General features: G+C 36.6%; 3 protein-coding genes across 3 annotated transcripts; 2 read left to right on the plus strand and 1 right to left on the minus strand.

Annotated features, from left to right (window-relative positions):
* Positions 1-14,605: 14,605 nt before the first annotated feature.
* Positions 14,606-15,734, minus strand: LOC306852789 (cholesterol 25-hydroxylase-like protein). Its single transcript, XM_079389868.1, has one exon. It carries the CDS (start codon positions 15,714-15,716, stop codon positions 14,955-14,957), a length of 762 nt encoding a protein of 253 aa, XP_079245994.1. The 5' UTR covers positions 15,717-15,734; the 3' UTR covers positions 14,606-14,954.
* A 1,816-nt stretch (positions 15,735-17,550) lies between these two features.
* ifit9 (interferon-induced protein with tetratricopeptide repeats 9) lies at positions 17,551-20,035 on the plus strand. The gene is made up of 2 exons (XM_079389313.1): positions 17,551-17,634; positions 17,968-20,035. The coding sequence occupies exons 1-2, from the start codon at positions 17,630-17,632 to the stop codon at positions 19,385-19,387; spliced, it is 1,425 nt and encodes a 474-aa protein (XP_079245439.1). The 5' UTR covers positions 17,551-17,629; the 3' UTR covers positions 19,388-20,035.
* Positions 19,857-22,804, plus strand: ifit10 (interferon-induced protein with tetratricopeptide repeats 10). The gene is made up of 2 exons (XM_079389312.1): positions 19,857-20,745; positions 21,103-22,804. Exon 2 carries the CDS (start codon positions 21,105-21,107, stop codon positions 22,530-22,532), a length of 1,428 nt encoding a protein of 475 aa, XP_079245438.1. The 5' UTR covers positions 19,857-20,745; positions 21,103-21,104; the 3' UTR covers positions 22,533-22,804.
* The last annotated feature ends 702 nt before the right edge of the window (positions 22,805-23,506 follow it).

Raw genomic sequence — 23,506 nt, forward strand, 5'->3', positions numbered from 1 at the left:
CATTTCCACTGTCTTTTTGACTATCTGAGATGAGCTCTGGCCCAGAGAACCAGCCTGATCTCACGGCAATTCGTACATATTTTATGAGGTGGCTAATTCGTAAGAATTCATACGACCTCACTTGTACAAATTCATATGATTTTTGCTAAATCGTACGTATTTTACGAGTTGCCAATTTGTATGAATTTGTACAAATGACCTCGACCCTAAACCTACCCGTCACTGGGGTTTAGACAAATCGCACAAAATCATACGAGTGAGGTCGTACGAATTAGCCACCTCGTAAAATACTTACGAATTGGTGGTGAGATAGCGTTGAGAGAACCCACAACATCACTGCATAGAATTTATATATATAGCTTTCTCCTAGAGTAACAGCGATTTAAGTTGCATTTATTGATGCAGTGGCAGACTGTGTTATGTCAGCAGTTTTCTGAAAGTACTCCTGAGCCCATGAAGCTATATTAACACCGCAGCATGGCGGTTTCTTATGCAATGCCATCAGAGGTCATGCACATTCACCTAAAGTTTCTTGCCTTGCCATACATGTACTGAGATTTCTCTGGATTCCCTGAATATTTTCACAATATTATATATGGTAGTTGGTGAAAGACCCAATTTCTTTGTAATTTTACATTGAGAAATTAGATTTCTGATTTGTTTGACACTTATCCCATGAAATTTGCACAAAGTGGCCCGTGTATTGTGGACTGTTTCAAAACAGTTTAACTTGGATATTCTATAATCTTTTCACTTATTTTGCCTCTGTCCCAACTTTTTTGGAACGTGTTGCAGCCATCAAAATAAAAATTTGTTTATATTTACAAAATACAATTAAGCTGGTCAGTGAAAACATTGGAAATCTTTTTGCTGTACTTATGTCAGTTAAATGAAGGCTAAAGAGAATAAACAAATAACAGATTCATTTTTTATTACATTTTACAAAATTGTATATGTTGTATTTATTTATTTATTCCACAAGGGAACCACTTTATGAATGGATTAACATGTGCTTTTGTTTTTGCATATCAAACTGGGAAAGGGCAACTAGATATGAACTGATATTATAATTCTTGCCAAATAAGCAGATAATTGATGAATGGCAGATATTAAAATTTGTCACTTTTAAAACTTACACATTTTTTAAATTTAAAAAATTAATTCACCTGTTTTAAATGCAGTGCTTCACAACATTATGCTGTACACAAAAATATTACAAAAATATTAAGTTTATGTGTATTATATTATTGTTAAAATAACTATTCCTATTAAAGAGAAAAGCACAATTGAGCATCCATTCATGGTATAGACAGAACCCAGTAAATTAAAACATTCTATAATATAAAATAAATTGTGGTAGAGATATAAATAATTAAAAAAAATCGCCTTATGCAGTGTATCAAACTGTTGTGATAATCCTTGGATCTGTCAGAAGGGATATGGTCATTTATTGTTAACAATATAACTTGCGGTTTCTGTTCCTCACAAATACATTTATCTTAACACATCACTGTAAGTCATTTGTTTGTCTTGCCATAACTCTCTTTCCTCTGTACTGTCACCTCCATCGCCAGATCAGATTGCTCAATAACATACTTCAGCCCACCTAACATTTCTTATTGGGCTCATATTAACTTTCAGTAAATTACATAGAGTGAGCCTTGAACTGATGCAAGTAAGCAGTGTGAATCAGTATGTGTGATAAGCTTATCTCCTATTGCCGCCAGAATGCAAGTCTCAAGAAGAACAAGTTAGGACAAGGTTGCTTTGATTTATATCAATATTACATTCTATCAACCATAGAGCTTTCTGCATGTCTCTTTATTTCTCTTTATTATTATATAATGTGTTATTAACACATTATAAATGTGGGAAATGGGGGAAGTCGTGGCCTAATGGTTAGAGAGTCGGACTCGTAATCGAAAGGTTGCGGGTTCGAGTCCCCGGCCGGCAGGGATTGTAGGTGGGGGGAGTGAATGTACAGCGCTCTCTCCACCCTCAATACCACGACTGAGGTGCCCTTGAGCAAGGCACTGAACCCCCAACTGCTCCCCGGGCGCTGCAGCATGGCTGCCCACTGCTCCGGGTGTGTGTTCACGGTGTGTGTGTGTGTGTGTGTGTGTGTGTGTGCATTTGTTCACTACTCACTGCTGTGTGTGTGCACTTGGATGGGTTAAACGCAGAGCACCAATTTCGAGTATGGGTCACCATACTTGACAATACGTCACGACAAAACATACCACAATTCTCAAACTGAAATTCACAATGTGTAGCAAACACACAGATAACACAGTCTCACTGTAAAAAAACAAACATATTTTCCAGTTTGCAAAAGTCTCAAATACTATAATGCATTTTTTTTCAAACTACATAAAAACCCATGTCAGACCAACAGAATTCCCTAAAATGTTGTCCCAACCAGTCAAACACAGTTGTATGAACAAAGAGGGGTTTGTGAGTTCCCAGTATGCATTACAACATTAATAAATTATACGGTTAAAGGATCATTGTTGTTTGCTGAATTCATTTATATTTTTGTTGTTGTTTTGTTATTATTGTTAGTTTTATGTTGTGTTGTGACGTAAGGAGCTCACTTTTTTAAATTAGTTTATTGTCACTGAGGTTTGTGTGTCAAATGTTGAGGCCTATAGTATGCTCAGATAAAACTACATCTTGGTTATCTGTGGATGATTGTTTCTTCACAAACAAAATTAGTATAGTTCACATAATATATTAAGTGTCATATAAGACTATATGCATGGCTATTAAAATGATAAATTTATTTGTAAAAAAAATGTTGGACAAGAAATCAGTTGTTGTCCTGACAAATTTACTGAATGAGGTATTTTGCATTTAGTGAACAAACAAATTAAAAGTTGGCAAAACCAAGTAGTTATACTTAGTAGGCTACAATTATTAATATAATATCTGAGAGAACGTAAAAAAATTTTAGAGTAAATTTTTTTTAGAGTGCTGGGAATGAATATTTTAGTGTGATCAATGAATGCCAAACAAGTGTTTTAGAGACAAAATCAATAACAAAAGACATATATAAAAGGTGCAGATAAAGTGAGTGTTGGTCAAAAACAAGCGAATGTTAAGGTCCATATAAAAAAGTCTGACTAGCAACATTTAGTTAAACTATTCATCAAACTATTTTCTCTCGTGTTACTCTCTCTTGCTCTCACAGTTTCTTCATGTGACCACATTTTACCTTCAGCTGAAATGGAACTTGGGTATTTAAAACATTTTGACTAATTTCTATGGGTTCTATTTGAATTAGTAACAGACTGCTTATCAGGGACAGAGTCAGTTCCTCATAGCTGAGATAAAGTTGAAGTACTGGTCTGTGTCACCAATATTTAATTCTAATTCATTTGACACATCTGTACATGTGTAATATAAAGTGTGTGATAGCATAAAACAAATGGGGAAATGAGTAATAATTATAAATAAATGAATAGTAAATAGAGATTTATAGTGACTATATTTTGAGGATATTCAAATAAGCATTTTTAACATACAACTATTGGTGAGGGGTTAGAGATGTAGATGAATTCAACATAACCAGACAGAAAGTTAGTGAGCTGGTGGAGAGAGTATGGTTGGAGTAGCAGTGGGCTAATGGTTAGCAAACATTGGTTAGTCCATATCTTCTCTGGAAATCAGCAGTCGAAAGGCCAATTCACACCGCACAGACAAACGCCAACACACTCTGTTGGAGTTTGTTCGATCAGTGTGTTACCAATGTTGGTGTTGGTTGGAGTTGGCTGGAGTTTGTTTTCACCTGACTTAACATGCTTATAGATATAGAGTTGGTCGGTGTCTGTTGGTGCAGTGTGAACATGACAGTTATTTTTCATAAGATTCTAAATCCAACAGCCAACTTGAGTCAGCTTGTTTGTTGGAGTTTGTTGGCGTTTGTCTGTGCGGTGTGAATCGGCCTTAACATTGGAATTCTGATTCAAGACTCAAAGCATTTAAGTCTCCATAACTAGAATTACTGTACAGTAAAATCTAGTGTCTTAGTTTGAATTGCTGCTTCCACCCTAATTAATACCCCATAAGTAACGGAATTTTCTAAACTGATAATTAGAAACTTGACAAATAAGTTTAAATGACTAATACCTTTCACAACCATGCAAAATATGATTCTACTAGTTCTGGTTTTACACAGTTCAAGTTGCCCTAAAGGCTGACTGAAAAAAGCAGAAGTAAAGCTTTTAATGTACGTCTTTGGACTGGGTGACGTTTCATGAACTCTATCACACCCTTCATTCACATTTTGTACTAAAATAAAAGCCTCTTTGAGTCGCCTGACTGCTGCTTTGACATGACTGATGGTTTGACACATCTTAATTTTCCACTACTGAAGTTTATAAGGTTTATTACAGGATTATTTTTGTTGGATCAAACCCCATTTTAAGTATTACATGTTTTCCCCCTGCAGGTCTTTAGATTGTGCGTCTACAAAAAAATCTAGATATTCAAGGCTTGGTATGTAATGACATTTGTGACAGGTCACATAACCAGTTACAGGGGGTTATCCAGCCCGATCTCACGACAGTTTGTACATATTTTACGAGGTGGCTAATTCGTATGAATTTGTACGAATGACCTACACCTAACCCCCATCCCTAAACCTACCTGTCACTGCGGTTTAGACAAATCGTACAAAATCGTATGATACGAATTAGCCACCTCATAAAATTTGTATGAATTGGTCGTGAGATAGCGTTGATGGGCTATAATCATTACACATGTCAATCTCGTACAAATGTCAGTCAGGAAGTAGTGAAAACATAGCAACAAAGGCCTGGGGGTACAGGGTGATATAGAGGGCCCCATCACCAATGACAGAAATGTCTGATTACAGCCCTTGGTGTATGAGCACTGATGGATAATTGGCCCCCGAGGCACTTTCATGTCATGATCTGACCCAGTAATGATTTTTCTTCTTGGAGTGAGTTTACAGTAGCATCACACCTCAGTAAATTATACAGTGATTATTCTCTATGAGAGTAAAAAAATGTCCTAATATTTTTGTGCTGAAAAAGTTAGCACTCAGTATATGTCAGTTAGGGTGTGTTTTACTGTTGCATCATGTGTTTGCATTGATCTGATTTTACTCATTGACCAAAAATAACGCACCTATGATTAAACTGGGTGTAAACTTTTGGAGTTACCCACGATATATTTATAGATTCCATTGCGGTTTGGAACCTTAAGGCTGTTCAACCTTAAACACTCATTGTTTTCCCTTTTCATTTGTGGTTTTGTTGTCATTAGGTTCCTCAATTTGAATGATCTTCTTTTAAAGGAGTTCCTCATCTGGTGAACAAACAGGTTTATGATTTATTACTTTAAAGATGTAAAAGTGTTTATTTTCTTTATCCCAGATTAAGTGATAGCTATAACAAGATCTTCGTAGACTATAACAGACTATCTAAATAAAAACACTACCTATATCAGTTTTCACGCAATATCTTGTTAATTAAGATGATATTTATGGTGAAGTTTTATGGTCGAAGTAGTTTTCAATGTGGGGGGGGGGGGGGCAAAACATATTATGCAATACAATACAATACAAAGATGATTAAGAGATGTACAAATAAAAATTACTCAAAAGCTTGTTGTATCATATTTGATACTTATGTTTTAATCTGATTTTTCTTTAAAACAATTATTGGTAAACCTCAGTTCAATAAATGTCTTGATATATTTAATTATTATTGCAAAAGAGCAATATTATGTAAGTGTTGTGACAAGTCCCGTTTGTAGCAAGTTTTTTTTTCTTTATAATAAATAATAAGAATAAATAAGTAGATAGAACAGAAGGTTAAGTTTTTAAAATAAATACTCAGCTGCTCAAATTGAATTGGGCAGGTCGTTCAACCAGCAGGGAACCGTTAAAGTAAAACTCAGTGAAAGTGATTTTGTGCCTCTTTGGGATGGCACTATAATGTTCCATTCACTTGCAGAACATATACGCTTCTAGAGGGCACACAAGTCTGAAGTAGTGAATTAAAGTGAAGTCTGAAGTGGTTGTTTTGTAGGCAAACATCAATGCTATGAATTTTATGCTAACGGCTATTGGTAGCCAGTGCAAACTCTTCCTGATGAACAGAGGTGTGACGCGCTCTTTTCAGCTATAGTTAAAAACTACTTTTGCTATTGAAAAAAAACATCATGCACACTAAGCGTTGGCTACAGTATTACAAAGAGATGGTTTAACAGAGGTTTGTAGAAAGGGCTTGCATAAGACAAAAGGGGTGTGGAGGAACACTAGGAAAATACGGTACATTCACATAAACGTAGATGTTAATGCAGAATTCTGAACTGAGGAAACAGAAGGCTTAAATACACTAAGAGAGGCAATGAAAGAAACAGGAAACAGGTGAGAAACTAATTGTAAACCTTGGTAACAAATGAACGAGAACTCAGGCAAAGACGGAGACAAAGACAACCATGACCTAGAAACGTAACAGAACATGACAATGAAACTATGAAACTAAACAAGACATGACCGTGTTTAATACTGTAAAGCTGCTTTGACATAAACTGGATTGTAAAAAGCACTATACAAATAAAAAAAAAAAATAATGATTGTGACAACGTATACCATGACCTGAAGGTTTAGAATTAAACTAAACAGCCGTTACGTGCTAAAACAGTATGACTATCAATCAGAGACCAGAAGACATGTAGTAGTTTTTCAGCAAAGTTTTGGTCACACTGATGTTTTAGAGGCCTCATATATCAAATATGATATACCAGCGGTCTCCAACCCTGCTGTCGTCCTTCAGAGTTCAGCTCCAACCCCAGCCGAACATACCTGAACCAGCTAATCAAGGTGTTCACTGTTACTTGATAATTATTGGAAGAAAAATTATTTTTAGGAAAATGGAACACAAGGCTAAAGCAGTCCTAGGCAAGTCTTCACTGCATTCCTTGACAAATCATTTCAGTTATTTCAAAGCATTTTAAGTATATGTATACAGAATATAATTAGCTACATCACCAAAGTAATATAAAAGAAAAGGGAAACAACAACAACAAAAGAGGGAAAAAGAAGACAGTCCTAATAATAATTATAAACAAATACAATTATATACAATAAAGCAAACAAATACAATTGATTAACCATTTTGTATGGTGCTAACATCTCTCTCTGGTTCTCTGGTAATAGCTGCATTTCTTGAACATGAAGGAAAATATACAGCTCGTTCAGTCACTGAGAGATAACGATTATTTGTCTCACAACTTTGTAATTTGTTATTGACTTTTTGAATGCAACTTCCCCAAAAAGTGCCTCCCCTAATTTAAAATGCAGTTGGCTTTAGGAAAATGTCACGTGTGTGTTCCCGTTTAGTTCCCTTTTGCCCTTATTTGGTTAGTTCCGGGCCCCCATTTTGATTATTAGTTTCCATGGTTTCTGATTAATTACTCCACCTGTTTCTGTTCTTCCTGATTATGCTCCCTGTTTATAAGTCCTGTGTCTGCTGTTAAATGTCTTCCTTGAATGTCTTCTACATTTGATATTAAAGATTTGTGTTTCTAAAGAATTCCTACGTCTCCTTGCTCATTCATTCCCCGCGCACCCTAACATAACAGCAGACCTACAAAAGAAGTGAGTTCCTCGTTTTGTTTTCACCATTTTTCCAAGTTTTTGTTTGCCTTTTTGCCCTCTCCGCGGCATGGAAGTCGTCACTCCCGCTCACCCAAGCCCGCCGTTCGCGGGAGATCGAATCCCCTGTCCCACCATGGCCGCCCGAGTCCCCTGATCCGCCACGGCCGCCCGGACTCCCCTGATCCGCCATGGCTCCCGGACTACTCTGATCCGCCATGGCCGCCCGGACTCCCCTGATCCGCCATGGCTCCCGGACTCCTCTGATCCGCCATGGCCGCCTGGGTCCCCAGTTCCGCCATGGCTCCCGGACTCCCCTGACCCGCCATGGCCTCCCGAGTCCCCTGACCCGCCATGGCTTCCCAAGTCCCCTGATCCACCATGGCCGTCCAAGACCCCTGATCCACCCTGGAGGCCTCTCCAGTATCCTGCCCTGCACCGGCTTCCAATGACAACTTGATATTAAAGATGTGTTTTCTAAAGAATTCCTACGTCTCCTCGCTCCTTCGTTCCCAGCGCACCCTGACAGAAAAATGTAGATTGGCAATTTCAGACACAGCCTTTGACTTAACCCTCATCCCCCACCCCTGTTGTTCTCTGAGAAATACTTTATGGCATTAAGTTGTAAATCTGTGATGCATAAGTGTTGCCATATCCAAGAAACTCAAAGGCGTTTGTTTATCTGCTGCATGGATTTCATTAAGGACTTGGCATGGCTCATATCCTGTCTAGTAATCCCTTTTTTTTTTACACTTACCAAAGAATCATGGTGTGAAAGTGCTCACTAAGCATGAAAAAGGCACACAGTGGGCTCAGCTATATCTGTGAATATCTTCGGATCAGTTTGCCATCATCCACTTTCAACTGAGGTGTAATATGAACACTATCTAGTGCATCTACATGTGCATGTTCAAGGCATGCTGTCTGTTTTGATATGGATTAACACATCCTTTCTACAATACTGAGGTATTTTATGGGTCAAATTTCTGAATGACTAAAGTTTCCTGTGAAAAGTGTTTTTCATAATACAGGTTTTGAGTGACAATGAAACAAGTTTAAACATTTTAATGTATTAGTAATTAAACTGTAAAATGCCTGTAGAAACTTGATTTGCTGCTCCAGATGTGCATGCCAATAAATCAAATGAAATCTCCTTGGGCCTGGAAATGAGTATTTTTTTGAGTTTTTTTGGAGTGTGTGTGTTCTCTGCGGCACTTTTGGTTATGATGAACTCTTTTGGCAGATTCATGTATTCGTACAGAAGCATGATCATTGCTCACATCACAAGTTCCTCATTTCATAATAAGAAACTGACGTTAGCACAGGCAGGTGATGATTATTGTCTCCAAACTTTATTTCAAACTCCAAGGTATTTAACAATTCTTATTTACATTTTAATAATGTATTATGCATTTATATTATTTTACGAACAAACCTAAATGAACATATTTTTTGCTGAGATTTGGTGCAGTGATATAATTTATAATTTTACGTCGTGATTACGTAATGACATCATAGCGCAGTGACATCACAACATCAGTTAGCAACTTTTAGCAACAAATCAACCTTCCTTTAGCAACTTATTCTGAAAACTAGTTGGCAACAGTGTGTATAACTCATTAAATGCCTGAGGCCAGTTGGCCCTGACTCTGGAAACCCCCTTGCGCATGGATATTACACACGCATTAATCATTTCTGTTGATTATTACTTGTCTGGGGACAAATACCCCCACTTTTAAATTACAATTGAAAACTGCTGTCTTTAGAATTAAGAATTTTACTATAGTATTTTACTATATATCAGTATTTGAATACAAATTTTGGGTTAGTAATATGAAGTTTGCAATATGTTATTCAGTTAATGTTTATTGCATAAATTTAGTGTGATACGTGTTACCATAATGCCATTGTATTTGGGTGAATAACCCTGTACTTTTTTGTTATTACTGGCTATCAGTGATGGAGGCCCTAATCTGATGAACTTTAGTTCTTCCTTTCAGAATCAGAATCAGAATCAGAAAGAGCTTTATTGCCTAGTGTGTTTGCACACACAAGGAATTTGTCTTGGTGTTATGAGCTTCCAGTACAGAAAGTACAAACATAGTGCAGACCACATATAATTAAGGTGATAAAGAACACTAATGAAGAGAATATACAATAATTAAGAATAACAATAGTAATAAAAATAAAACTATACAGAAAAGAGACATGACCATAGACAGAACTGTGAACGTGCATGTGTCCTATGTACAGATGAAGGTTTGATGAGTTATTTACGGATGTACAGTACCGGGGTGTGTTATGTGTTGTTCAGGTGGGATACGGCCTGGGGAAAAAAACTGTTCTTGTGTCTGGCTGTTCTGGTGCTCAGTGATCTGTAGCGCCGGCCAGAGGGCAACAGTACAAAGAGAGAGTGAGCTGGGTGTGAGGGGTCCAGAGTGACTTTCTTAGCCCTTTTCCTCACTCTGGAGGTGTAAAGTTCTTGGAGGCTGGGCAGAGGGGCGCCGATAATTCTCTCAGCAGTCCTAACTGTCCGTTGTAGTCTTCTGATGTCTGTTTTGGTAGCTGAACCAAACCAAACAGTTATAGAAGAACATAGGACAGACTCGATGATTGCAGAGTAGAACTGTTTCAGCAGCTCCTGAGGCAGGTTGAACTTCCTTAGCTGGCAGAGGAAATACAGCCTCTGCTGGGCCTTTTTCGCAATAGAGTCAATGTGATTGTCCCACTTCAGGTCCTGGGAGATGGTGGTTCCCAGGAATCTGAATGACTCTACTGAAGTCACAGTGCTGTTCATGATGGTGAGTGGGGGGAGAGCAGGGGGGTTTCTCCTGAAGTCCACTATCATCTCCACAGTTTTGAGCGTGTTCAGCTCCAGGTTGTTAAGACTGCACCAGACAGCCAGCTGCTCAACCTCCTGTCTGTAAGCAGACTCGTCACCTTGATGAGGCCTATGAGCTTAGAGCTTTACGCTATTAAAAGCACATTCTACAGCAAAACAGATTGCGACAGCTCAAAAACGTTAGCAAATTAACATTAAATCATTAAATGACACAGCATACAGGTCCACCAAATTGCCATATTGCTTGTATTTTTTTATAGCAATAATTTATATGGTGGATATCACAACCCATTAAATGCTTGAGGCGAGTTGACTCTGGAAACCCCCTTGCGAATGGACATTACATACACATTATTCATTTTCTGTTGAATTGTATTTGTCTGAGGACAAATACCCCATTTTTGTTGTAAAGTTAAAAATTCTGTTATAATTCTGTCTTAATTTTCTTCAAGTATTTACTATACACAATAGTATTTAATACACAATTTATGGGTTTTGTCAGATCATACCACTGTTTAGTTGAGCACCAGTGTTTTTTCCCCTGAGGTCTATAAGATATGTTTCCTGCCCACAACAAAACCCCAATTTACTCAAGAATTCTGCACTGACATTTGGTACAGTTCACATAATCAGTTATAGGGACTATCTACCCATTACCTATTGATCACTATCATGCAGTGGAAAGTGTGAGAGATATTTGCTCTTTCAGCATCCCTGTACACATTAAATCAGGGGTCCCCAACCTTTATCAAGTAAAGGGCTTAGACTAAGCCAGGATTAGGCCATAGATCAATTAAGACCTTTAAGTAGTTTTTATAAAAGTGCCTTAGAAAAAAACATTGTTGGTGTCCATCTTGAGACAAAACAAAGGCACTGATATATTTTAAGACCAGTCAGTACAAGTTGCTTTCATTTGAAACAGCTCTGATTTACATCTTAGTCTAGGCTTAAGCCTTGTCTGTGAAACCCGGGTATGTTGTGTTACATTTTAAGCCTGACCTATAATAACATATGTAGTTTTATATACGTGTATTTACATAGCCTACTTTGTAAGGATGATTTCATTGCAAAGTCATTATTTGAAATTAAATATTTTAATTAGAAGGGACAGGATACATTTACCTGGATTTTACCTTCTTATCATTGCTTCTTAGAATTAGCTTAGGTTAAACCTAATATTGTAAACCTTCTGTTTGACTGATCTTGGTTAGCATCAACATTGCTTGTACATGCACTTGGTAATATAATGCAGTTTTAAAATGTCTAAATGTCAAAATCTAAAAAGTCTTTATAATGCATATCTTTGTGTCCTCAGATTGGAACGTAGGAGCCAGATCTCCTTTTACAAAACTGTCTGTCTGAACTTGTACAGGAAGTTGCACAATACGTCTTTTTGATTCAGTATCCCCAAAGGCAAGATCAAAATCCAACCTTTTGTTCTCTGAGTATTATGCAAGCTTCATGATCAAGGAGGATGTGTGTAGTTAAATTTTTTTCTTGAGAGGAAAATCATTTTTAGCATACTCTCACTTTTGCTGTTTCTTCTTGTTCTTTTTCCTCTTTCACTTTTGTGGTTAAGAATAGCTGTCCTTGTCTGTCTGACTTTTGAAATTTCTCCTGTAGATCAGTGATTGTTTCTGCTTAAAACATCAAAGTTTTCAAATGCTTTTCAGGTCATTAGCAAATCAATTTTACAGTTTCATATTCTCTGATATGACACGATTCATCAGAACTGATTTTATCTTTTTTTTAAAAAAAAAAAAAGGTTTGGGTTTTGTCTGCTAAAAAGGATGTGTGACCTCACGTCGGAGTCCCCCATACTCCTGGAAACTGCACATGAACAGAAAGCAGACATGGTATACAAGCACTGATCTCTTTTCTTACAGGTATTCATAATTTATTGCAGAAAACTCACACAAAAAATTACAAACCATGCATTCTATTTGAAATATTTGATTGATTTTTGAATGTTGTTATTGAAATATTGAAATGCAGCCATGAACTACACCATGATTGTTAGTGATTTAAACTGAAAAAGAATGTCAAAAGTTATATTATCATATACAATATGGTAAAATTATATCTTAAAAGACGTATAATTTAACTGTAAAATATTTGTTACCACTAAAGAGTATGTGTTTGTATTATACTCAAGAAGGTAATACATTGTCAGTAAAATATTTTAAGACATATTTTAAATAAAAAAGTTTGAATACCCTTATAATTAACAAGGAAAAGAACATTCCCAGCATAAAACATCACATTTATTTAGAATGAAAAAAAGTTAATTTTTATTATAATTTATGTAAACTGTAGTGTTTTCTGTTATAATACACATCCATTTAATGTTTATTGCATTAATTTTGTGTGATACATGTTACCATAATAGTGTTTTGTATTTGTGTGAGTAACCCTGTACTTTTTTGTTATTATTGGCCAGCAATGATGGAGGCCTTAATCTGATGAACTTTAATCCTTCCATTATGTTATTAATAGCACATTTTTACAGCAAAACAGATAATAACAGCTCAAATATGTTAGCATATTTAAATTAAATCATTTAATGGCACATACAGGTCCACCAAAATGCCATAATTCTTGTATTTTTATAGCAAAGTTCTGGCAGCCACTGTTGTGATTTTTGTATGATAAACAAAAATATGTACAAATGTATTTGAGATCTGTTAAAGAATGCTGAATGCAGATATTATTAACATAATGATGATAATTGACAGCTGCGTACTTAAATATGTTATTTCCTCTTAAATTCACAGTTAGTGATTGTCATTTAAGCATACAATGTCTTCTTCCCACACATGAAACTCAAACTAATAAGGTAGCCAGTTTTTTAAGATTACTGCACAAACCGCTAGAAGCAGCAGAAAAGCATGTATGAAGATAAACAGGTTCCACAAGGATGATTGGAAATTCTGCTGATTTTCATTGGTGTAAAAATATGTATAAGCTGTCATACAAACACATGTCATAAATATAAATAAATAAAGTGTGAGAACATTATAATGATCTTCACGGAAGTAAATATGGACTAGAAGAGAGTTCACAATAATAAAGTCTACATACAGTGTCCCCGGTATCTGGATACTTTAGACATTAGTTAAGTGTGCAAAGGTCTCCAAATACTGTTTAAGGCATTGGTCTCAATCTCAATTCCTGGTGGGCCACAGCTCTGCACAGTTTTGCTGCAGCCCTAATCAAACACACCTGATCCAAGGTCTTCAGGATTACTAGAAGCTTTCAAACAGGTGTGAGTTGGAGCTGGTTGGAGCTAAACTCTGCAGAGCTGTGGCCCTCCAGGAATTGAATTTGAACCACTTTAAACCACTGGTTTAAGGACATCCACAGTAGATTTGATCAAATAATAAATATGAACTCAATCACCAGAAGCAAAGAACAAAAACATGCTTGGATTTCACTTAGCGATTGACGGGAATTATAGCAATTCTGGGAATTCTCACATGACTTGGGAAATTCTCCATTGTGTTTTTCAGGATGTCCATTGTAATAACACACACACACTCTCTCTAGAGGCATGAGCTACAGGAACTGTGAGTTAATAATACCAAAATTACAACTCAGTGACTGATAATTATTATTTTAGATGGTTTTGGTTTAGCATTTTAAGATCTTTTCCTAACTGGGACATTTTTTTTGTAGCAAAATTAAAATCTGAATCTGATAATTTCTCATATTTATTTTTTCCTGTTAATAGAAACAGTTCCAGGGCCACAATTGCTAGACCTGAGCCCATAACATAGTCGTATTTCATTATTTGTAAAGCATGATTTAAAAAGATTGCAGTGCATGTCATTTTCACTGTTATTTGGCATGGTTTCATAATGTATCTGCACATACTGTATGTAATTCATTCAGTTTTTTTCATTAATAAGATAAATAATGTACCCATGTGTAATTTCAGTGTCTTACGTTAGTCATTATTTGTTGGTTAAATATTTGAATTATTGAATACAATTTTAATACATATTGAGAATTAATTAATTTTATGTGTCATTACTATTGGGTTATTTTAAAAAATGTTTTAGCTAACTTCCCCAAATCAATTTAGCCATACGTTATTCTGAGAAAAAAAATTGTAACATAAGTCATGATATATAGTTACATAATTTTCTTTATATGCAAAATGAAAACACAAACATATAATTAATATTTATAGCTTTATTGCCATAAGTTAGATTTGTTCTTCATGTTCCAGTTTAAAACATTCAGTATCAACACAAAATAAATAAAACATATTAGGTTAAGGTTAACAAATATACTTCAAATAGTCCTTAGACATAGCATACTTAAATACAGACATTAAATAAATAAATGAGTACATTAATTTAACACACATGAATTATAAAGGAACTTTAAAAAAAAAAAAGTCTTAGAGTCAATGGTATTCATTCATAGAATGGTAATGCACTTTTTACAAAAAAGACATTTAGTTTGTTCCATTTGCTCAGTTCATTCAGAGCGCAGTGTCCCAAAGAGCTTGTCCCAGTGAGTGAAGTACGGAGCATAGTTGGACTTAAACTTCTGATGGTGGACATCATGGTGAGGAGCTCCTCCATACAGTCCAAAAGGCACCAGTCTGTGTGTTGCCCATGGCAGGTCATAGCCACAGTGGTCCTCAATTGACAGCCACATGTTCAGCATATGGAAAAGCATCTCTGTCATAGGATGAACCCCCAGTAACATAGGATTCACAGCAGCGAAGAAACCCAACGACAGAGTCTCCCAAGCCCCTGAGTACTCAGTGGCCAGAGCGAAGGTGGACGTGTATTTGTGATGCACCTTATGGAAAGTGCGGTAGAGCCAAGGTACTTTGTGATGCAGCAGATGCCATACAAAGTACTGGAAGTCAAAGAGAAGCAGGCAGGCAGCAAGGTCCCAGATGACTCGCAGGAGCCCAGGTGCCGTGGCTGAGTAGCTGACAGGTCTCCAGTACCAGTGCAGGACACTCAGTGGGAAGATGTACATGGCATGGTTGTAGAGCGAGAGTGCGAGACAGTTCCACATCATCGTCCAAGACACGCTGGTTTTCTGTTGAATCTTGTATCTCCTTATCAGTGCTACCCTAGGTGATAGGACATCCAGAAGGACAAAAGGCAGGCAGAAGCTTAGGTAGACTGTAATTGAGAAGAGAACTGGGAAATATGGAGACCTTAGCACGGCCTCGTACTGCAGAATGCTGTCCCAGAGGTACTGTAGTCCAAACATTGTCATTTCTTTTCAGTTCTGCTTCTGAATGGCAGCACATGTTTTTTTGCGCGCTTATAAAGCATACAGTCCCGCCCCCTTTCCACATGCATGTGCTTCAACTCTCCTAAAATGGTTCTTCCTGTTGGAAATTCCAGAATATTTTGCAATGATCTCAGAGAGAGTATTTTGAGAGTTTTGTCATTTTAATCAGATAGGAAACTATATAAATCCATAAATATAAAAATCCTGCAAGAGGCAACTATAGAGACAGAAAATTGTTTGTTAGCCTACAAAAAAATAAAAAAAATAAAAAATAAATAAATAAATAAAAACTATAATATAAACGATGATGGAAAGACAGTGCGTTGAATCACAGTGAATAAATAAATAAACGACACAAATGAGTGGTAAAATTCAGAACCTGTAAACGAATTTACCATTAGGAGATGGCACTGTTTTTCGGTTTAGATAGCAGCTCAAGCAGTTCATCTCGCGCAGTCCCAATTTATATTGGTTATCTATTAATCCTACAAAATATGACAGCTAATATTCAATTTCCATTTGTCACTTTCAACTTCACTAAGAGTATCTCTCCAGGAACAGCAATGAGACTAAGTTATTCCGGTTTTATTAGATAAACACCGCCGTCTGCTGTTTTTAAGAGGTAAGTGCTGCTGCGACACTCGTGTTATCAAGATTGTTTTTTATTTGTTTGACACGCTCTGATTATGCTCGTATTATACATTATACCCCCTCTCTATATATATTATAATATTTATTCATAATTTTAAAATTTTTATAGGACAACCTGGAATATATTTTTTCAACTAATTCGTTTTCAAAATACCCCACATCATTAGGCATAATATCAAACTTCTTCAAGTCTTTAAGCTTCAGGTATTAAATAACTTTTATTATTTTAATTTTTTTTTTCAATTTAGACACCTTTTTTCTCAACCCCATAACGGACAAAATGGGATTGGTTTAAAGGGGGTTTTACACAGAACTTGTTATAAAACAAACATACCCACTGATGACAATTTAATGATACAAATGTAATGTTTATCACATTTTTAAAGGACTGAAGCTAAAAAAAAAAAAAAAAAAAAAGTGTCAATGGTCTCTTTATTTTTGTTAAAAAAAAATTAATTTAGAAGTTTAACTAAAAACACAATTTTATTGTTTTAGCCCTTAACATGTCAGATGGTAATCAGCAAGAAATTCTTTCTTAATTGTCTTCACTATTTTTTTTCCAAATATATATTCTATTGCCCTACACCAACCCTACACCTGTACATACCCCTTACAGGAAACTTTCTGCATTTTTAGATTTTCAAAAAACTTCATTCTGTGTGATGTATTAGCTTGTTTACCCATTGGAACCTCAATTTAGGTCCCCACCGTGACACGAGTCCCCATGTGTCTGTGTGTATTCAGGTTTAAGTCCCCACCTGCATAGAAAAACTGGTACACACACACATACATATATATATATATATATATATATATATATATATATATATATATGTGAATAATAATAATAATAAAAGTGTCTGTGTGTGTGTGTGTGTGTGTGTGTATTGCCGTTCAAAAGTTAGGCCTATACGATAACAAACAAACAAATAAATAAGTAAAATAAGTAAATAGAGCATTTGCAGGGGCAATATATATTTATAATCGCTCTATTTACTTATTTGTTTGTTTGCGATTGCATAACTTTTGAACGGCAGTATATATATAAGTAAATAATATACTTTTATTTCATTATGGGTTTATGACAAACAAAAATCAAAAGTGATTTGAATTTAGAGCAACACGTCTGCTTTCACAGCGTATCACGAAAGCGAAACCTATCTCTGCCTTTTTAGTTTCGTTTTCGTGACATCGAATCTATCAATACGCAGGTCGAAGGGAAAGAACGCATCCTGAAATATAAAATGAGGTAGGAGTGAATAGAACCTACTGTAAATAACACATTTAACCAAACGTGCAGTTTAAATGTAGCCTATTGACTCCGCATGTTCTGACTAATCTTAAGCAAACGTGTCTAAAACACGCCTAAAATCACCCTGTAGCAAATAGTCTTTGCGTTTAGTCAATAGGTCATTTGCATGTTCCTCAGTTGATCTCGTAGCGGTCATATTTTTTTCATAACATATCTAAACTTTCAATCTAAATTTGTTTTGCAATGTCCATACCATTGAAAAATGATCAGGGGTAGCCTATATTATAAAAGAAACTTATAAGAAACAATTTCTTTTCCTCATGTCTCCAGCAACAAAGACATGGAAGCTAAACTCAGGCAGCTGGAGTGTCTTTTTACATGGGGAGTAGAAAAATCAGACATAAGGGATTTGAACAGCTTACCAGACAGACTTCGTGATAGGATCAGATTTTATCCACAAAAGTATCATGCTACATATTTCAACCTTCTGGCTTTTATTAGCCACCTGGAGGGTAAAACTGAGAATGCACTGGATTACCTTCAAAAGGCGGAACTGGCATTAAGGGAAGACCAGAGAAAGAAAGCTGAGTTCCTTGTGACGTTCTCCAGTTTTGCATGGGTACACTATCACTTGCAGAGGCTAAATGATGTGGAAGATTACTTGAACAAGATGAAAAGTATATGCAAGGACATACCAGGTTCATCAGATTACACCTGCAGCTTGCCCGTAGTACATGGTGAGAAAGGCTGGAGCTTTCTGAGACTTGGAGGAACGTTCTATGAGCAAGCAAAAGAGAGTTTCTCTAAGGCTCTTGAGGCAGAACCAGACAACATGTTTTTTAATGTAGGCTACGCAATAGTGCTTTACAGGATAGACGGCATGAACAAAGCAGAAGACACTGGAACAGTCACTGAACAGCTAAGAAAGGCTCTCAGCCTGGAGCCCACAAACACTGAGATCATGGTACTTTTGGCTCTGAAACTCCAGAGGTTAAGGAGACAGGAAGCCCAGAACCTTATAAAAGAGGCCCTCAGGTTGTCTCCTGACGTCCCACAAGTCACCAGATATGTGGCTAAATATTTCAGGGCAGAGGGCTCCATTAAAGAATCACTGTCTGTCCTCACTAGGGCAGTGAAGCAGGCCCCAAACTCTTCCTTCCTGCACCATCAAATTGGCCTTTGCCATAAACAGCTGCTTATTCAGATGTTGGAGGAGAGGAGGCCCGGTAGACGCGTTCCTGTTGCTCAGAAATCTGCTAAGGTGGCTGAATGTATCCAGCACTTCTCAAAGTCTGTAGAGCTGAAACCTAACAATATTTATGCCAAAGTAAATTTAGCAGAGGCCTATGGGGAGAATCGGCAACTTGAACAGGCCGAGAAGATTTTCCGCAGCTTGTTAGATGACAAGGCTCTCAGTGAGTCTGATAAGCAGCACTGCTACACATCCTATGGTGTATTCTTGCTCTACAAGAAAAAGTTTGAAGACCAAGCCATCAGTCAGTTCAAGTCAGCATACATGATTCCTATCGACAGCTACGAAAGAAAACAATCTGGCAAGAAGCTCAAACTAATCGCAGAGAGGAATCTCAATACCAGGCAGAAAGTCAGAGAAGCATTCGAGATTTTGGCTTTTATATCCTCTGAAGACAAGCAGGAGACACAAGCAAACGAGTATCTGCGGAGAGCCAATCAGCACTGTTCACATACTGATGAGCTGTCAAAAAACTTTGCAAAGGGACTGAAATTTTAACTTTCTTATACATACTTTTATCAAAAAACTTACTGCAGGGGTGCCCAACCCTGTTCCTGGAGATCTACCTTCCTGCAGAGTTCAGTTCCAACCCTGATCAAACACACCTGTCTGTTATTATCAAGTGCTCCTTCAGATCCTAATTAGTTGGTTCAGTTGTGTTTGATCAGGGTTGGAGCTGAACTCTACAGGAAAGTAGATCCCCAGGAACAGGCTTGGACACCCCTGACTTACTGTAATGCTTTTAATGCGCACTTATTCATTTACATTCATTCTTTTATCAGATGCTTTTATCCAAAGAGACAAATGAAGAATACAATGCTGTGTATAAGCTAGAATAGTACAAAAAAGTGGAAATATATATATATATATATATATATATATATGTATGTATGTATGCATGTGTATATTATAAATATATATTGTCAGTGGCTGAACAATGTTTATATAAATAATAGTAGTATTTAATAATATTTGAAATTGAGAAACATTCTGGGTGCTGGATTTTGACTTCAGTGCAGGTGACATTGTTACACAACTAGATGGTGACAAGACCATCTAGAATAGATGGTGGTCTTTATGAGTGAGTCAGTAGCAAACTTACTTTTACTTTAAACAATGTCATGTATATGTGTGTGTGTGTGTGTGTGTGTTTATATATACACGTCATTATAGTGAAGTGAAGTGACATATGGCCAAGTATGGTGACCCATACTCGGAATTCGTGCTCTGCATTTAACCCATCCAATGTGCACACACACAGCAGTGAACACACACACACACCGTGAACACACACCCGGAGCAGTGGGCAGCCATTTATGCTGCGGCGCCCGGGGAGCAGTTGGGGGTTCGGTGCCTTGCTCAAGGGCACCTCAGTCGTGGTATTGAGGGTAGAGAGAGCGCTGGACATTCACTCCCTCCACCTACAATCCCTGCCGGCCCGAGACTCGAACCCACAACCTTTGGATTACGAGTCCGACTCTCTAACCATTAGTCCACGACTTCCCCTAAATAAAATATATATAATAAAAATAAACAAAACAACAACAAAAAAAGATTTTTATGTACAGTTTTATTGTCATTGTCTCTTAGCTGAAAGTGACAGTAAAAGAAATACATATGCTAAAGAAACATGACTGGTTTACACAGCCTTCATTTAACTACCAAATATTACATTTCATTTTATGCAGCCTTAGCTCTCTGTCTTTGCAATCTCTCTTTCCCTTCCTCTTCTGCCAAGGTTTCAGTTTTCATTCTGAGTTTAACACTCCCATCTGTAGGCGAGGTCAATAAAGCCTGAACAACCTTCCTCATCAAGTAGATTCTGAAACATTTATCGTACAGACGTCCTAGATAAGGTAAGTGAATGCTTACAATTACAAAGGTTTTTTCAGTTGGTCTACAGTGGTTTTTGCAAAGCTATTTAATATTTAATATATATTTCAAGAGGCAAGAAAATGCATTTCCAATTTTAAAATTACATTTTTAATAAATGTACTTTTTTCAAAATATATTTTGACCAGAATAAATACATTTAAATAAAACATATATTACTAAAATGACCAAAAATACATTAACGTAAATATATTTTAAAAGTTATATTGGACAGTTTTTGCATTTTTAAATAAATAAATAAATATATATATATATATATATATATATATATAAGAATTGAGAATGACTTTTACCACTTTTTTTTTTTTCACTTTTACCAGATATGGATCCGGACAGAACTCTGAGAACAAAACTTCACCAGCTGGAATGCCACTTCACCTGGGCTCTGATCAAAGATGATATAGATCTAAATGATCTTCTCAATAGACTGGAAGAACAGATGAAGTTGGACCCCGTAAAGAAAGAAGGACTTGCCCGAACTTACAGTGCTCTAGCATATGTTCGGTTCCTTCTGGGGTTTCCTGAGGAGGCACATAACAACCTCATGACATCTGTGGAGCTACACATGGAATGCCATGGGGATGAATTTCACAGAGCACTCATTGTCACTTATGGAAACCTTGCCTGGTTAAGCTATCACATGAGGAACTACACAGAATGTGAAAGCTATCTGAAGAAGCTTCAGGAGATAAATGAAACCTTTCCAACTGAGTTTTCATCTGTTCCAGAGGTGCTTGGGGAGAAGGGATGGACTTTTCTTAAATTCTCACACAAATATTACGACAGAGCCAAACTATGTTTCAAGAAGGCTTTAGATCTGGAACCTGAGGAAGGTGAATGGAATGCTGGTTATGCCATTGCTCTGTATCGCACCGAATACGAGAGTTTATCTTTGGAGGATTCACCTACAATAAAGCAACTGAAACGGGCCATTGAGACAAATCCAGATGATGATGTTCTCAAAGTCCTCTTAAGCATGCGACTGATTATTTACAAGAGGAATAGAGAGGCTGAAAGTTTGGTAGAGAAGGCTTTAGAAAGATCTCCTGATCACCCACATGTCATGAGATATGTTGCAAAATTCTTCAGAAAACTAGGAAGTGTGGACAGGTCAATTGCTCTTTTGAAGCGAGCGCTTGAAAGCTCACCCAATTCAAGTTTCATACACCATCAGTTAGCTCTTTGCTATAAACTGAAGAAAATCCAACTGCAGCAGGAGGGAAGTCACCATGCCAAAGGGTCAAGAGTTCAACAGATTCGCGATCAATGCATCTATCATTTAGAAAAGGCCACCAGCCTGTCGGCCTCCTTCATTTCTGCAATGAGCGATCTAGCGCTGCTGTACGGAGAAAACCATGACATGTCGCAGGCTGAGGAGCTGTTTCAGGTCACTTTCAAAGCAGCCGAAGAGAAAAACGACAATCTACATGTGGTCAATTTTTATTATGCTGATTTCCAGCTGTACAGCCACAGATGTGAGCAGTTAGCTATCAAACACTACATGGAATGTCTGAAGATGAGCCCGGATTCGGTCGAAGGGAGGAGAAGTGCCAACCGTTTAAAGAAGATCGCTGACAAACGAATTAATAGAAACTCACTGGCAGGAGAGGCTTATGGGATACTAGGGTTCCTTCATAAGATAAAAGGGGAGAAACTTCAAGCCATTGAGTGCTATGAGAAAGCTCTGAGTTATGAAGACAACAATGAGTTCCTCAGTAATCTTAGTGCACTCAGGCTGTCCTTACAGTAAAGTCATCATATATTATGTGTTTACACTATCAGATGTATTATACAATACGCATTTGGGTGTGCTACATGTACTGACACTTTATGGTTATTTAGTCTATAACTGTATAATGGAGATTAAGTAAGAAAAAAGTGATCAGAAAATGTATAATATACTGCATCTTTATGTTTATGTTCTATGATTAATGGCTAAAAATATTTCACATTATTTATAAACTGTCATTACCCTAATGTCACTTTACACTAAGCTTAAAAGTTTAAATAAAATTCATAATGTATATAATGCTTGTTTGTTTGTCTGTTTTTATCAAGCTGTTTTTTTTTGTACAAATCAAAACCTATTCCACAGGTAATGTGGGCTTATAAAAAGGTAAATAGCTTATTTTCAGATCCCTATGTGAGAATAATGATTGTTAAGTAGCCTAATTTTATGCTATACGTTCCTTTCATGAAATAAAAATATATCAGGTACTGGTAAAATAAAACATTTACATTTAAACCTATGATCCAGCCACCTCAACCATTAGACAGCAATACAATGTAAATAGCAGTCTGACCCAAGGACGTTCAATTGTGTCCCTAATATTTAACTTGTCAGCTGCAGAGTGTAACACACTTGTGTATTTGATTACATTGTGAGGTGTGGATCACATTTCATTCTGGCACAAAGTCTGCACTGTAGTAAAAGTAAATCTTTCTACGTTTTTTTTTTTCTTTTTTCAATGGAGACATGCAGCATTTAAACTCATGTTGATTTTTCATTGTAGCACAATTTCTGCAGGTCCTTAATGAAAAGGCCATGCCATAAGCCTGTTGCATTTACCATTGTTCTTTTAAGTATTTTAGCATCATGATGACAAGTTTTACAGCTCTTCTTCAAGTACACAAAATGCATATAAAATAAATGTTTTAATATGCTAATATGACTTAAGTCTAAGTGGACCACAACAACATTTCTCAAAATGTCTTATTTTGTAT

The sequence above is a fragment of the Barbus barbus genome, assembly GCF_936440315.1.
Source record: "Barbus barbus genome assembly, chromosome: 32".
NCBI lineage: Eukaryota > Metazoa > Chordata > Actinopteri > Cypriniformes > Cyprinidae > Barbus > Barbus barbus.

Coding starts and splice junctions, on each gene's coding strand:
- LOC306852789 (XM_079389868.1), bottom strand. CDS start 15,716: ATGACAATGTTTGGACTACAGTACCTCTGGGACAGCATTCTGCAGTAC.
- ifit10 (XM_079389312.1), top strand. CDS start 21,105: ATGGATCCGGACAGAACTCTGAGAACAAAACTTCACCAGCTGGAATGC.